Here is a 17,645-nt window from a genome sequence, read left to right on the forward strand (position 1 = left end):
ATAACTTCTGTTTTCTTTGTGCTACTTCCGTATTCTTTTTTGCTTCTTTTATTAGTTTTTCTATATCACCCATTTTAAATTCTGGGGCTCTTTGTTGCACATAAAATAGTTTATCTAACGGTGTTATAACCTTTCTGCCTAGAAATAACTCAGCAGGAGTTTTGCCCGTTGTATCATGTTTTGCGGTCCTAAGGGCGAAAGCAAATTCATTGACATAGTTATCCCAGCTTTTATGAAAATTTTTAACATAACTACGGATAATTTTCACTATATTTCTGTTGACCCGTTCCGCTATATTTGATTGCGGCCGATACGGGACCATTTTTAAATGACGTATGCCCAGTTTTTGGCACATGTCTTCAAATATATTACTTACAAATTGAGGACCATTATCCGATATATCTTTTAGGGGCGCCCCGTATTTTAAAATATATTTATTTAAAATAGAATCAGTAACTAATTTCGCGGAGGCTCGTTTTAAGGGAACAATTTCGGTCCATTTACTAAAATGATCAACCATAACAAGGAGATAGCGACTTTTATTTAACTGACTTTTTGGGAAAGGGCCCAATAAATCGATGCCAATTATTTCATTGGGAAATTCGGATTTAATACTATTTAGAAACCCGGCCGGGCGGAAATTAATATAATTAACGGCTTGACATGTTGGGCAGGACTGGACATACGCCCTTGTTAACTTTTGCAGTTCAGGAAAGTAGACTGCCTCGCGTACGCGTTGAGTAGTTTTTCGAATACCAGCATGAGAAGCTAAAGGGCTGTCATGGAGCTCTTGCAGGATATTTAATCTAAGACTAGCTGGGATAACAGGTCGAAATTCGTTGTTGGAATTCGTAGTTTTTGTATAAAATAATAGACCATCTATTAGTTCGTAATGGGCCGCCCTATTTCTTATCGCCCCAATATCTTGGTGGCTAAAATTTTCAGGATCCTTCAAATACTCATAAATGCTTCCAAACTCAGGATCCTTACCCAGTTCGGTTATTACAGTTTCTCGGGAATTTATTGTACACGCTGTAAGCATTTCAACTTTTACGGTATTACCCTGTTCGTCTAATTTAATTCGTGATAGGGCATCTGCTACGATATTTTCCTTTCCGGGGGTATGCTTGATTACCAGATTATATTCTTGCAGCTTGAGTGCCCATCTTATTAACCTTGGGGATAAATTTTTCCCTGAGTACAATCTAGTTACCGCCGCATGATCAGAATATACTGTTATCGGCGCCTTTCCAAAATAGACTCGGAACTTTTGCACTGCTAACAGAACTGCAAGTGCCTCTCTCTCGGTCGCGGAATAGTTTCTTTGTGTTTGATTTAAAGTTCGGCTAAAAAATGCCACGGGCTGCTGATTTTGCGAAAGTACCGCTCCTACCGCATAATCCGAAGCATCCGCTGAAATTTCTAAATTTTCATCCTTTTCAGGAAATTTCAACACAGGGGCTTGCGTTAATGCTTGTTTTAATTTTTCGAAAGCACTATTGGCTTCGGCCGTCCACGAGAATCTTGCCTTTTTCCTTTTTAATTTTAACAATGGCTCAGCGATAGCCGCAAAATCTTTTATAAAGGACCTATAATATGAACAAAGTCCTAGAAAAGAAGAGAGCTTCTTTGCCGTGTTTGGAGTCGGATACTTTTGTACAGCGATTATTTTTGATTCATCTGTCTCGATCCCTTTTTGCGATATTTTGTAACCTAAATATTTTAATTCAGGGGCTGCAAATTTGCACGTTTCGACATTAACTTTTAGACCGGCCTCATTTAATAAAGAAAACACCTGTCTTAAATCCTGTATATGTTGGTCGAGATTATCACTAGTAATAATGATATCATCTAAATAGATAAATGTGGACTTTCCGAGAACAGGTCTTAACACAATGTCCATGCATCGCTGAAATGTTGCTGGGGCCCCAGAAAGGCCAAACGGCATACGCAAAAATGCGTAAGTGCCAGACTTGGTTATAAAAGCAGTCTTAGGCACGTCCTCGGGCCTCACCCCTATTTGAAAATAACCAGTCGTTAAGTCTAAAGTCGTCATAAATTTGGTTGATTTTATGTTCCTTAAAATTTCTTCTATGATCGGTAACGGATATACCGGATATTTCGTTATGGAATTTAATTTACGGTAATCAATAGCGAATCTCCACCTTTTTGGATGCTCCAAAGGATAATCATTATTTTTCTTACATAAAACCACCGGACTAGCATAACTACTTGAGATAGGCGTTATGATCTTTTTACGTAGCATATCGGTAATATGCCATTCTATAATTTTTTCCTTATTCTTATCATACCGGTATGGTTTTTGACGAACCGGCAATGCATCTCCGGTGTCAATACTATGGTTAGTAACCTGGGTAAATCCTGGAATATCACTAAATAAGGAAGCAAATTCACTTACCACTTGTCGGATGCTATCTTGCTCGTCATTAGGCAGGTGGTCAAGATTTAACCTTGGCGGTTCAACCTTTTCTACACGCACTGGTTTGATCGTCAGCTTAAGGGACGCTTCATTAAAATCCAGTGTAGCTTGTGCGTCTGAAAGAAAGTCTATTCCTAGGATTAAATGTGCTTGCAAATTCTTTACTATAAAAAACATCACCTTTACTTGTTCGTCCTTGATACGGATGTACAAAGGTACTTTACCTACGCACTTACATTGTTCTCCTTGCGCCGCTAATACTGTTGTATTATCCGCATTATATATGCGGTATTTGCAAAAATACTTTCTAAAAAAGACTTCTGCCACACAGGAACACTGCGCGCCGGTATCCAGGAGTGCGGTGGCCGGGATATTATTTACCAAGACTTCAATCTTCGGAAGAGTTAAATTTTTCACCATTACTGTATTTAACTTGTAGGAAGAGGGGTTTTCGTGGCCTTCGGATTTCCGCACCCTCTCGTCAGCAGAAATCCGTTTTAGTTTAAATTATTTTTCCTTTCCGTGCTTTCCTTCTTTTTCCCCTGGCCTTGAGACTTTTTTCCTGGGTTGCTATTGAACTGTCGACGTTCGCCGGCTGTTTTTGAATGCTCGGGTTTCCTTGCCCACTGATTCGCTTTTTCTCCGTAGCCATGTGCTTGAGTTTGCTGTAGTCTTGGCGTACCAAATTGGTTTCGCTGTTGATATTGGCGTCTTCTTTCGACGTCCGCCGTTCTTCTACTTTCAAACTGGATTGCTAGCTCAAATAATTTTTCCAGTGTAGTCGGATTTCTCAATTCAATAAAGTCTTGCACTTGGGGTAGTAACCTCGGCAAAATCACTTGAATTATTTCAGGATCCGGACGGTTTCCATACAAGAGCTTGAAAACGTGAATTTTTCTTAAAATAAAGCTCGAGAGGTTTTCCATTCTTTGTTGATATATACTGAAAAGTTCTGTTTCTAATTTCGCACGATCCCTTACAACAGGGAAGGCTTTTAGTAGGGCAGTCTTGAAATTTTCGTAAGTATAGGTGGGACTTCCTGCTTGACCCAAGAGACTTCTGCCGATACATTTGAACCAGTTAAGCGCTTGGCCCCTCAAAGCGCTGGTAGCTAAGGTAACTTTTTGAAACTCGTGCACGGGGTAGAGCATGAAGTGGTCATCCAGTTTTTCCAAAAAACTGGTTACCGGTGAGTTTCCATTAAATGTTGCTTCTGGTTTCATCGAAGCGCGCATGGTCTGGACGATGTACCCAAATTCTTCCAGGGCGGCAGCTGGCATTTTTGGATTCTCAACCGTTTCTGCAGGCAGCACAGGTTCTTCTTGAAACTCGGCCATGGTTATTCTTCTTCGTCGGGCGCCACTATCAGGTTCAATGTTTCTTCTAACCTTCTTCGGAAACATACAATGACCTGACTAGAACAGAGAGCTTACTAAAGCTATGTTCACTAATTGCAGTAAGTAGACAGGATACAGACGAAGGGTATACAAAACCCTTTATTTTTCTTTATATACAATGACTTCCGTACTTCGGAATACAATGACCCTCCACTCGGGGTCTAACGTAAAAGATATCAAAATAAAACTAAACTCTAATTTAACTTTAGAATAATACACGTGTAAGATTGGCCTTATAGTAACAGGAAGCGTATGTAGCACAGAGACTGTGAACACTACAATACGTTTAATTTATCAAGAGGATTAAAACCTCTGGCCTGGAAGGCAAATAGCAACTGCGTAACTTCTAAGGTAAGCGGCCTGCTTCGAACTCACTGCTTCCTCTCTCTCTCTTGGCAAAAAGACCACACTTAAATACTTGGCGTTCGCCAGACAACTTTGCATAAACTCCTTCACGCTTATAATTTTGGCCGGAAGTAGAAAATAAGAAGTGATAGTAAAGATTTAAAATAAAAATAAACGTTAGTAAAACTTAAGATCCTTACAGCCTTATCTGTCTTATCTGCCTTAGCTTATAACTGCCTTATCTGTCTTATCTGTTGTAAATAATTATTAGCAATGGACTCTTGGTGTTGCATATGAAACAGATGGTAGTGTATGAGTAGTAATACCTATGAGGAGACAACTCATAGTGCATGAACCTAGGATAACACATGATAGGAGTGTATGATGCAGAGCAAATATGTTAATAGTATTTACACGATACAGAGTAAATATTGAGCTAATGAAAAGACATGATTCAGGGCAACTATAATACTGATAAAAACACATGACTTTGGGAAGATGTGGTGCTATTTAAAAGCACATGATGCAGAACAGAGATAATACTAATGAGAAATGATGCAGAACACATAAATAACTTATTGGCACACATGGTACAGGGCATATGTTATTCTATTAATAGAAACGCATGATGCAAAGCAGATATAATACAAATAGGAGCATATGATGCAAATAAATATTAGGGTAAACAGTTGGTGTTAGAACATATTGTTACGAATTTGGTATTTAAAAAGCTAATGTTAGTTCAATTATAAATTAAATGGTTTTATTTCTCGCGCAGTGCAGCGCGTGACGAATATTAAAAGAAAGCTAAGCCGGAAAAATTAAAAATACAAGAGCGCGTGCGTTAAATAAATAAATATCTCTTTTTGATTTCGAGAAAGTACTGGAAAATTCTAGCGCGTGATTTTAAAATCTTATAAAAGGACGAAAACATCTCAGTTTGTGGTAGTTGCTTAGTTTGTTGTTGTTTAGAAAACTGCTGTTGTTGATTATAGCGAATTCGCGGATTAGCGTTTGTTAGCTGTTTTGAATTACGTTCTATTGTACATTTGAGTAGTTAAAAGATAACTACTGTGAGATATTGTAATATTGCATGATAATTTGAGAAAATTTAAGCATTTCTGTTGTGATAATAATAAATTTTTGTTCATGTTTCATCGGACTTGTGCATTCATTTCATAACGAACCCGTACGCACGCAACAATATGATAGTATGTGTGTAGTAATATTTTAATGAGACAACTCTTGTGCACGAGCCTAGGCGAACACATGATAGAAACACTTTATGCAGAGCGAACGAACCTTCCAGCAATTTCGGGATATCGAAGCTACAGGTAATTTCTGTGGCCGCCGGTCGAAAAACTATAGGAGCAAAGAGCATCCGTTTTTAGTTTAGCTCGAAGTTCAGAGTATTATTGAGAGATCAGCGTGCAAGGCTTTTGCTTCTGAGGCACTTTGCATTGCACTGTGTTCGACGTTTTCAGTAGTTTGAAATGGTAATGGTCATTCTGAGAACATTTATATAAGTATTTTTATGTGGAAAGTTGCAGAACTGTTAAAGTGTTGTCGGGAAATAAATTTCATCAAACTTTCATCGGTTCTGTGCGAATTCAAGCCTATACGAACTTCGTACGCTCGTAACAGTATGCTTCTGCGATTCCTCTTCGTGTAAGTCAATGGGAAGTAAGAGTTTGTACAGCATAAACGAAAATAATATATCATCACTCGGGGATGGTTAACGATATAGCAGTTAATGTTACCAGTCGGGTATTGCTATCCAATTGCCGAAATCGCGCCCCTCCGTGAAACATGGAAATTACGTCGCTTATTGGGAAGTTAAAATAAAGTCAAATGAATAATAAAATTTCACAACGGACAAAGAATCGCTGGTTTCGATTTTAATAGCCTTTAGAATTAATCTAAATGAGCAATCTTAGTTATACTAACTCTACCGATTTTGAGAGCGGTCAAACACAAGTCCATCTTCACGAGCCACCCCCCCCCCCAAAAAAAAAAAACTGAAATGTTTCAGATTTTTAAATTACGTGCAAAGGGGTGTTTCTTTAACATTTTGTGTGTTACATTTATTTATTAAATATCACGTTCTTCGCACTTAAACCATAAAATTGTTTAACAGCAATATCGCAAAATAGTTTTAAAATTAGCATATCTTTAGAATTTCCGATACAGAGACGCGCGCGCTGGAGATAAAAATTTTTTTTCTGTACAACGTTGCCATGGCTCGCGTTGAAATCCTTGAGTTAATTATATATGACAAGCTTATTAGAGACTGGAAAAAATTATAGGATCTCTCTGAAAGAAACAAAAACTATCTAAAATGTTTAAAAATTAGCAAAAAAATGGGAATTTTAGGAGATGCAGATGTTAATCAAATTCTCACTGCATATGGAAGGTTCCCTGCTTACTTAAAAATGTTCCACCTCCAAGGAAATGATATATGTAAAATTTGTAATAAATTTGGCGATTCAAAGCATTTCGTCGAGGACTGTTGCCTGACTGGAAGTGTGAGAGAAAAATATAAATTTGCGAAGTTTGAGGATTTATTTAGTAATTATAAATTGTTTAGAAAATTTGCAAGAAATATTATGCAAACGGTGAATGAGAATAAGAAGAATATTGGTATCGAGATATAACAAAGCAGAAAATCATACTGAAAACAGAAATAATTGAGGTAACTTATAAATTTAAGATGAATTTTGATAATATAAAGAAGATTTGAATAATAATAACTAATTGAAAGTAAAACTTATAAAGATTTTAAACTTCAGAAAAAAGACAGAAATGGAAAAGACGCATTTATGTACTAATTCACCGAGAAAGCTTGGAATGTATGTATCCACTTTACTTTTTTTTTTTTTTTTTTTGTTATGCTTTTGTGGCTTGGCCTGTCCCCTCATAGCCATATGGCAGGTTTCGCCTGCTAGGTGGGCTGGGGGCCAGTGCTTAGAACTAACTAACTATATACAGGGTATCCCGTAAATGTTGCGACAAACTTCTGGTGCAGGTAGGACACATCATAAGGATTAAGAATTGCACAGGAATTCCTGCCCAGATACGTCACTGTACGCCGCCTGATGGTGTTATACAGAAGAGTGCTAGTGGAAAGTGAGGATTGAAGAAGAGTATGAAACGCTATACGAACGGAGAGGTTATGAAGATGTGGTTCCAATATGATGGGGCATCTGCTCATCCAGGACTGGAAGTTCGTAGCCACTTGAACAGAACATTCCCGCATCGATGGATTGGGCGCAGTGGACCGGTTCCCTGGCATCCACGCTCACCACATTTATCGAGCCTTGATTTCTTTTTTGTGGGGAGCCATCAAAAGTATCGTGCATCACGATCCTGTTGTGTCTGAAATGGATCTCGTGGCAAGACTCGCCTGCGCAGCTACTACAATCAAAGAAACTTTCGATGTGTTTGAACACGTCCAGCAATCAGTGGTCCGTCGGTGTCAGGCATGTTTGGCGTCTGATGGTGCAAACTTTGAGCATCTGTTGTAGCCTTCAAGCTGTCGTACACCATTTTTATTCATGTCCAATAAATGTTTTAAATTAATCACTCTCTTGTTTCCTTTCCCATCTTCAACCTCTGCTACCATTTACTCCTGACAATTCCGGGCATGGGTTCCTATGCAATTCTTAATCCCAATGAGTTGCCCTACCTCTCCCAGAAGTTTGTCTCAACATTTATGGGACACCCTGTATAGATTTTAATGAGTCCAGCTAGTGTCAGAAATATAGTTAATATTTCTAATTAGACACCTCAGAATGTAAATGCATTTTTACTAAAATCAATGCTTTCTTAATCTACGACAAAGAGATTTAATTTGAAAGTTACGCTTTACTGAATGGCATCACGCTCGCGCTGAAGATAAAAGCATTTTATTTCCAGCAGTGGAAACACATCGTTTTTAAATAACTGAGTTTGTTGATTAAAACTGAAAGTCTAGTAAAAATTTCTCATAATTTCGAACTTGTTTTATATTTATTTTATATTACGAAGGAAATTAATTTTGATTAATAAACTCAGTGATTCGAAAGCGGTTACATTCTGCCTCATTATTTTTTTTAATAATGCATGGCGATAACATTTGTTAGCAACCATTTGTTAGTTGAATCGGATAAAAAGTTATTTAATAGCCCTCTGGTTCTAAACAGAAAAGTTATAGGGAATAGCAACAGCAGAAGAAAAACGTCACGGCTATGAAAGTTTATTGCACTGTTTTCATACTTGAGCTCGAATGGTTTTGCAAGACGGATTTACCTTGATAGACTACGGGTTCTTCATTCCGAAACAGGACGAGAGCCGGGAATTCAGTAACGTTCGCTTTGTTCATCGCCACGTTCATGTCGTCAGTGGTCACGAGCAGAATTCCGTGCTGATCGGTTTCGTCATCGATGTTTTCTAATTCGTGGAGTATAGCTTCGCAAATGGTGCAGTTGTTGGGAGCTGAAAAAAAAAAATAAGCGAAATTTAAAACTAATACAATAACAATAAAATATACATTTGAAGCTTCAGTAATGCGTTAAGGTTTAGTATCTCGGACAGTTACGGCAAAATTATGAACATGTAAAAGCTTCACAACCTCTGAAAATAGGAGATCTTGTTTTAGTGTCCGATGATAATAAGAAGCGAACAGACTGGTTATTGGCGAAAGTAACCGGATATTTTCAAATCTCGGGATGGCTTTCTTATCTTATCTCATCATTATTTCCTATCTTGTTCATTTGCGGTTTTGCAGCTGAGGATGGTGGTTCGGTAAAACCATCGAAACTAGTCCTGGGAAAATTTTGAAAATTAACGCTGAGTTTTGTTGTTTGACTTCTGAATTAGTATTCCAGAAGACTTTTATTCCTAATATTTTTTATCCGATTAATATGATTTTCAGTTTTGCATTCCCGAAATTAATAGCTTATTTAAAAGCTACTTAGGAATTCATTTTTATGCATTATTTATTTCGTATTAATTTTACTGAAATTTAGTATTCAAGAAAAATGTTTGTGTTATTTCTCTCATGCCTGATTTAAAGCAAACGCGCAAGGTTTAATTTTTGTCTTAAGATTTATCCAAGTAAACGAAGAAAATTACCAAAAAAGGTGAGAACATATCCCCTTTCTTTAATCAAAGTTAGAAGAATTTCTTCTGTAACTTCTTCAATGCTGTCTTCTGTTTTTTGCTTTATAAGCCAAGCGAGCACATCCTCTTCTTTGGTAAGGTCACCTGCAAAAAAAAATATCGACGTTAAATGCAAGTTGTTGCTACTCTTTGGAAGAATAATGTTAAAACCAATATTCGAATATGTTGCACTAAAAAATTTTTTTTTCTCGGACTGCCATTGTGGCAATAAATTATACAAAAAATTAAAAAATATGTATTACAAGAAAAAGAGCGACATTCAGCTAATTATCCATTATTAACATGTAGGGTTTGTATTTATTTTAACTAACATTTATTTTAAGCTATCTTTCCTGTCAAGCCTTTACTTTCCCCTAGAATTGCCAATGCCAGAGTATGTAAATCGTAGTAGAAACGCGCAGAGTATTCAAATTTTAGCAGAAGTAAGTTGAGTTTAAATAGAAGGGAAACGAGATTGTAGGTGTGCTTCTTGAATCGCTAACGTGAAGGTTGCTAGGTAGAAATTTAAGATCCGCGCGTTTCGGCCTGTGTGCCTATCTCGGTAGTTCACTGAATATTTCAACTGCTTAATTAGTAAGCTTGCTGAATCTCAGCTGTATTTTAGAACACGGTTAGGTTAGTTACGATTTTAGAGCCTCGTAGGGTGTGTGTATTTAATTACGACAAAGCACACTAGGGCTATCTGCCTAAGGGGAGGGATGCCTTCGCGGAGGACTTTCTTGAACCTCGGACCGAACTACCAGTGTTCAGCGTTTCGAACCTCGGACCGAACTACCAGTGTTCAGCGACTTTACCGCTCGGCCGCTGGTGGGCCCTCGTAGGTAGTGATCTGGTTGTTTATTCATCCTGTCATTAATTTTTAGTTTCACAGTTCTTTTTTTGTTAAACCGCCGGGTCGGCGTAGTTTGTGAGCGTCAAGTGAACGCAGCAGTTATTTCTAAAGTGGAATAAAAGGGATTTAAACCCTGATTACGAGATTGTGTAATTTACAGTTCATAGCAGTCACTACCATAGTTGCTGACAAGTTGGGTGGTGGTGTATTTAATTATGGCAAAGCACACTAGGGCTATCTGCCTAAGAGGAGGGATGCCTTCGTGGAGGACTTTCTAAGGGAAACTGGCTCGTATGCATGTTACACATGGGGAAAACCACGAAAACACCCATGCAGCCAGCCCGTTCGCGGGATTTGAACCTCGGACCGAACTACCAGTGTTCAGCGACTTTACCGCTCGGCCGCTAGTGGGCTCGCTGACAAGTTGGGGCCACGCAACACTATAAACTAATGAAAAATCTTCTTAAATGTAAATTCCTCTCATTGTATAAAAACGGCGGCATGTACGGCCTCTTAGTTTTGAAGGTAATTAGTCTTCCACCTGAACATGAGCACTTCGATGCCCAAAATTTTTATTTCGGATTTGTTTTTTATTTATTTCATACTAGCGGAAGTACCTGATGACAGTTACGTTAGATAGAGAGTAATGTGTCTAACATGAGAGAACGAACCGCTGCAATCCTTCTCTAATAATGATGCAAAAAATACGATTCATAGTCGTACATTTTTCAGTCTGATGAGGCGTGGAACCCGCATAAAAAATTTCCATAGAAAAATAAACTATTTTGGTACTATTCGGTTTCGAGGGCCGTAAAAAATCGCCGAAGTATTGTTGATGCCAAAGCTGCCAAAAAGAATTACGGCAACCCTAATAATTGCGGCAAGAAAGGAAGTATAGTAGTAAATAACTAAGATTGATGTTTTAATTTAGATGAAAGGTTAATTTCATATAATACTTTTTTATTATTAAATTTATATGAAAAAGGCTAAACATGACTGAATGGAAGCATAAGAGTCAATACCTATTTCAGATCATTATTATAATTTATATAAAAATTGCTAAACATAACCGAATGGATGCCTGCATCGCTATTTCGCCACCGACTTATCGCTAAAGCATAATTTCATCTCGTTGGTTGTTCAAACGTAATTTTCTATAATGAATGATGCCTTTTCTTTGAAAATATTCTCGGTAAAGTGCAGAATCGCTCGGTTATTTGTTTGCCGCTTTTTACAAGGGTAAAAACAATTGGATTTTTTGTCAATTTTCTTTTACTTTTTAAGTGAAAATAGGTCGATGTGTACATATATAAAGTCAAGGGTGTGCGCAGTGCCATTTTTGTGCAATTCTAGGAATTTTTTTTAAGTGAAAATGGTCGATGTGCACATGGATACCGAGTATGTGCAATTTTTAAAAACGCGTCAAGCAGTGGGTGATTTTGCACTTTACCCAAAATTCTATTGCCGACTTTTCGTCATGGTCAATTCCCAAATTGTTAAATCCATAGGATATCAAAAAAGGATTTAAAATCAAAAAAGGATTTAAAAATTAAACTAGTATTTCAATGGCGCCCTAAGAAATGTAGAACTATATAAACTTAAGCAATCTGAAATCAATGCGTACGCTAGATTTGGCGCGCTGTTAAATGGGCGCGTTTGCTAGATTTGGCGCTTTTGCGCGTACATTTTCGCTGCAATTTTCTTACGGCCCTCAAAACAGAATAGTACCACTATTTTAATGCTCTCTCATTATACGAGCAACAATGGCATGCAGTTTTTAATGTTTTTCGTCTTTCTAATCAAAGGGTCGTAAAAGCTAAAGTTCCATCCAATATTTCACCTATATTTTTTTATATAATTTTATCTATATTTAATATATAATTTTAGTCCATTCAATATGGCAAAAAATGGATCATAATTGATCAGAATTCAATAACGTGAACAAATACACAAATACATTCTTCTTTATATATATATATATATATATGATGTATCAGCTTTAGTCGTAGCTTAAATAATCAGACGATAAGTTTAAAAAAAACAGGATCCATTTATTATTATTCAGGAGAAATAGCAGTTACAAAAATCAGATATCCGGAGTAAATAAAAAGAATTACTAATAACTTTTTGTATGAAGTTTACTGCATCGTGACATTTAAGAAAAAGACGCCGATATTCCTTTTGCGAGTCTTTTTATAGCCTCTGGAAAGGCGGAGCTTCCAAGAAATGACGTCAGCCAATCCAGTTCGCTTTAAAATACTTCCAGAACATTCTATAACTGTACGTGTAGAAAAGGCGCGAAAAACAACTTGACTACGGGGCTGTGAATTTAATTCCACATACTTTCAAATAAGAGAACGTCGCCATTAAAAATGAAAAGAACATACAGTTAGAATTTTAAGTGTATTCTTGACTAATTAGTGGAATTTTATTATTACATATATATATCTAGATTTTCTAAAAATTACAAATTTTTGCTTAAAAAAGTTTTTTAAATAATATTTCGGCTGATTAAAGTCGTACGCAGACAGGAATAGTCGAAATGCTTCCCACGAAATTTTTGAATTAGAGATCATGTATTGTTGTTGCTGCTGCATATGCTCACTTATCTGACGTATTCTTGCCAGGAGCGCTAGATTACGCCTGCCGTTGGCAACAGCCTTGAGCACCTATCAGGTGACAGTGAGATTTGGCTCAGTTCCGCCCGCAATTTTGATGAAGAACGCCCAGGGGGAGACGGGTCCGAGTGTCTCCCACCCGTCCCCCCTTTCAACGAACCACACGAGAGGACTTTCGGCTCGCCGTATATTTAGAGTGCCGCCATACCACACCGACACTATAAATTTACAAATATCCATGCCTTCTCCGGGATTCGAACTGTACGCTACCTACTTCTTCTGTATCACATTACTACCTGCGGTATTGTAACATGACTTTGTCATAGCGAATATCTAGTTTATTACACTGACGTTCAATATGTTGCTTTGTCAAATATATGTACTTGGCTATGCAATGTATCCCGATCCAGTTGTTAGTCTTTTGAATTCAGTCGAATTCTGAATGCTTTACGCATTTCCCATGTATCAGTACTTCCAGTCACACACTGATGGATATTGTATTATTTTATTTTTATTTCTTTTGGTATATCCTCTGTGTATTGTTGTAATCATTTACATTCATTATGTCACTATGTTCTCTATTTTTATGTTATATTGTCATTAAGTCTAATTCTACTGTCTATATTTTACTCATTGTATATTATCGGGCTGCCCAACATCAGACTGTACTTTAGCTTATGTATATTCTATATTTCTGTGTATTACACCTTTGTAAAATTTTTGCTTATTGTCAAAACTCGGCCTTTTTGGCCCCGCATGCTTTTGTTATTTTATTTAATAAATGTGGGGCTGGGCGGTTGTTGGGACTGTCTTTCGTGGGCATTTGGTCTGTTGGACTGCCCCCGGGTTGAATTTGGCTTTGGGTTTGGAAGCCCGGTGCGTGGTGTCTTGTGATTCCTCTTTAGGCTCTAGATATAGGTGGACGTGGTGCTATACCGATTAACCTTTTGGTAAAGGGACACGTCCCTTTACCAAAATTGGACGTGGACAGTGCCCACGTCCTCCGTTGCTTATCGCTTATCGGCACGTGAGTCCGCGACCCTAACCACTATGGTTGCAGTTGATTGTTACATGTATATGGCCTTGCAAATGTTGAGAATCCTGATGGATTACCAGATTTAAATTATGGAAATTAATGATGGTTTTGAGTTTTAGGATTTTGATTTTTAAAATTTTAAATTTTATGGAATTTTTATAATTTTTCTTATAGTTTTAATTGTAGTTTTTGATTTTAAAATGTTTTGAAATTTTAAAGTTTTGAAATTTTTCTTATATTCTGTTCTTAATGGAGTAATTACTAAAGTTTTTTAATATGATACATGGCAATCTTAAATTTTTCCAGTTTTGGTTATTGGCACTCTTGGAGCTTCTTTTCATAATCATAGGATTATTAAAGATAATTAATACATTTGAATTCAGATAGTGGTAGGACTATTAAAGCAAATTTTAAAAATAAATTAATAGTTTAAATAGAATTATTATTATACAAATAATATGCTATTAAAGTAATACTGTAGGGAATTCGGTTTGACCTTCTGTAGGTTATTTAAATTGGGAATTCCTCGATGGCTTTGGACCGCCTGTGCCTGTTCCGAAAATTCATGTGAATGAATGTTTCTTGAGAGTTTCCGCCACTCTGTTTGCCCGTGGGGTTTTTAATTGTTTTTGGATTTTGAATGTTTGGTGTTGTGCTTCGTTGTTTGTATGTCTCTTCCTTATTTTTAGTTCGTTAATTAACCTCCAATTATTTTTAGTTAATTAGCTTCTTTTTCTCTCTTCTTTCCTTTTGTGGTCTTGAGGGGGTCGACCCTTTATAATCATATGGTCCAGTGGGACTAGGAGGATTGGGTCTTCCCTGTATTATGACATATTATGACCCTAACCACTATACCGGTTGAGCGGCGGAGATAACGTATTTAACATTTGGCAGTGCTATTTTTATTTCATGGTAAAACTTAGAAAATTTTTTATTTCTAGAAAATTATTAATAAAAGAATTTAGAAAATTATTTATACTCTAGGATTTGAAAGCGAGCAGTGGGAACAACTTTCGAAATAAAGCAGATTTTTCATCCTCAGCTTGCGAGACTGTTTGCCACTCGGAAAAATGAAAGTGAAAATTAGCATTTTCCGAGTGTTTAATTAATATCTCTAATTTTAGCTGCTTTTTTCTGAAAAAAAGTGGACGTCGACCTTTTCCAGGACCCAGAAAAGAATGGTAGAAAGTTTGGTGATGACAGTCATAGTAGTGACTGACTTATCATCGAACAGACTTTCTTTTTTATATATACAGGTTTATCCAAATTAAACTTCCGCAACTCAGAGGCCTGTGCAGAGAGTTGTATGGGTCATAATATGATGAAATTTTAAAAACAGACACTTCAGATCATGCGCTCGAGATTTATTAAACAAAAAAATTAGTACAAGAAGTTGCTGATAGGTGGCGCTGCAGATCAACAAGACATTCTACAGATGTACTATATGTGTGTCGTAGTTCTCCACAATTCTTTCCATTCGCAAAGCAGTGGATTCCACAGTGGAACGCAGTAAGTCCACATTAATTTCACGAACATGTCGAATAATTGCGTCTTTCAGATGTGCCAAGGTTGCTGGGTGTTCTCGGTAGACCCGATCCTTTAAGATTCCCCATAACCAAAAGTCGCATGGCGTGAGATCAGGCGAGCAGGAAGGCCAAGCTGTAGGAAAACAGCGGCTGATCACACGTGCATCGGTAAAAGTTGCCCGTAACACCTGTTGAATATCGTTGTTGTAATCTTATGTTGTTATAACACCAGAAGCCACGAAGAATATGGGGAGGTGCACCATCCTCCATAAATATCGTGTCCTGGAGGCGGCCACGTTGTTGCAGTTCAGGGATCACAAACGTTGTCAATATGTCCTGGTACCTGTGACAGAGCAGGTTTTGAACCCTGGTGGAGTCACCTCTTCAAAAAAAATAAGGGCCAATGACGAATGTTGCAGTGAAACCGCACCATACAGTAACCTTTGGAGGTTTCAATGGCACTTGATGGATTGCGCGCGGGTTTTCACTTGCCCAAATGCGGCATTTGTGCGTATTCACTTGAACATTCAGGTGAAAATGGGCCTCATCCGTTCAAAGGACGTTCCACGGCCAAGCAGTATCGACTTCCATTCTGGCAAGGAACTGCAACGCAAATGTTTCCCGAACTACAGGATCCCCATCGGACAGCTGATGACGACTATGGATTTTTTAAGGAAAATAACCGAGGATTCGACGCATCACACGCCAGACGGTCGTATAGGGCATATCAACAGCACGGGAAACAGTTGGCATACTGACAACACCGTGTGGCGATTGGCTAGTGGGGTCCACGACCGCCAAAGCAACGTCTTCTTAGCGTGCAGATTCCACAACCTGTCGTCCTCTACCTGGTAAAATTCCAAGCTGTCTCGTTCTTTCGAACTTCTGCATCATGTCTCGTAGAGCGCGTGGTGTCACTGGTACTCGGCGTATGATCTTCAGCCGACGGAATGCTGATATCGCAGCACAGAAGTTCTCGTCATTCTGGCAGAAAAGTTTCACTAACAGAGCTTTGTCTTTCAAAGTCGCCATTGTGCATCAGCGAGCTGGAAACAACTGCCTGTGCAAGGCCTGTCTTCCACTTTTGTAGGGCTCGTCTTTTGGATACGTTGCGCAGAAGCTTTATTTCTGCAAATCACGTTGCTGCAATATGCCCATTAACTAGTGTTACAGCGCCACCTATCGGCAACTTCTTGTACTAATTTTTTTTGTGTACTAAATCTCCAGCGCATGATCTGAAGTGTCTGTTTTTAAAATTTCATCACATTATGACCCATACAACACTCTGCACAGGCCTCTCAGTTGGGGAAGTTTAATTTGGATAACCCTGTATATACAGATATCGTGCGAATTGAAGGAAGTTTTGATTAGCTATCTCGGAGATTTGAAAGCAATAGGTTGCCTCTCGGAAAGTTATTAATATGTATGTTTCAAATTTTATCAGATTTTGTAATTTTGCTTTGTAATTTAATTTGAGTACGAAGAAAATGATGCTTAATAATAAAGATAAAAAGACAAAAAGAAATAGTTTAGCAGGATTGAATGCAACAGCAGACTGGTAGACTGCGAGCTCAGCAAAAGCGTAGAAAACCTTACCATAACCATCTTTTGCGACCGTTAAAATCTGAAATCCTTTCAGATATTTTTCTTTTTCTACCCTCCTCCTTTTTTTTTTTTGTGTGTGTGATAAAACTGAAGGCCTCACCTTCTTACAAAGTTAAATAAATTTTCCGATGCATGAAAAATTAAGATTACGTTGATTAATACAAGAATTATACTCATTTAAGTTTTCCCATAGAGATGTTATGCACTTACCTTCATAAATGGATGGTATTTGGTTTTCAAAGTAAACAAGAATCGGAAGTTCATCATTCAAACCGAACTGTTGAGCAAGGCTATAATCACTTATTTTCACAAAAGGAATGCTGTATTGTTCCGTATCGTCATCAATATTCTCCAGCTCTTTTAATACCACTGAACTGATAGCAGAATCAGCGTCATCTATGAAGAAGAAAATATAAAATTATGCGAACAAAAAATAACAAATATATGTTTAATAAATATGTTCATACTATAACACATACTTTTTAGTCCAAAGGGGCAATTTGCTCAGAAAGACTATTAATTTCGTTTTGGCATTTTGTGTCTATTCACGATAAACGTTGTTTCGCTTTTCAAATTGTTGACACATAATATAATCTCCCTGTATTATATTTAAAGAAATTAAATATTAAGGAATCTGCATAAATGTATGTATGTTTCTCGCACTGTGATAACACAACGGTACCTAG

The 17,645-nt window shown here is 37.5% G+C and overlaps 1 protein-coding gene across 1 annotated transcript in view; it reads right to left on the reverse strand.

The window, feature by feature from the left end:
• LOC118197552 (uncharacterized) overlaps window positions 1–17,645 on the reverse strand; it is a 214,945-nt gene that overhangs the window by 117,674 nt on the left and 79,626 nt on the right. Inside the window, exons 14-16 of the mRNA XM_085812555.1 lie at window positions 17,170–17,355; window positions 9,295–9,426; window positions 8,470–8,655 (exon numbers count right to left, since the gene is read on the reverse strand). Coding sequence (XP_085668681.1) covers window positions 8,470–8,655; window positions 9,295–9,426; window positions 17,170–17,355 — 504 coding nt within the window. The remainder of the gene's footprint in view (window positions 1–8,469; window positions 8,656–9,294; window positions 9,427–17,169; window positions 17,356–17,645) is intronic.

Source organism: Stegodyphus dumicola, chromosome 3 (assembly GCF_044657685.1).
Source record: "Stegodyphus dumicola isolate Sdum_Otavi_A_Nest chromosome 3, ASM4465768v1".
Classification (NCBI taxonomy): Eukaryota; Metazoa; Arthropoda; class Arachnida; order Araneae; family Eresidae; genus Stegodyphus; species Stegodyphus dumicola.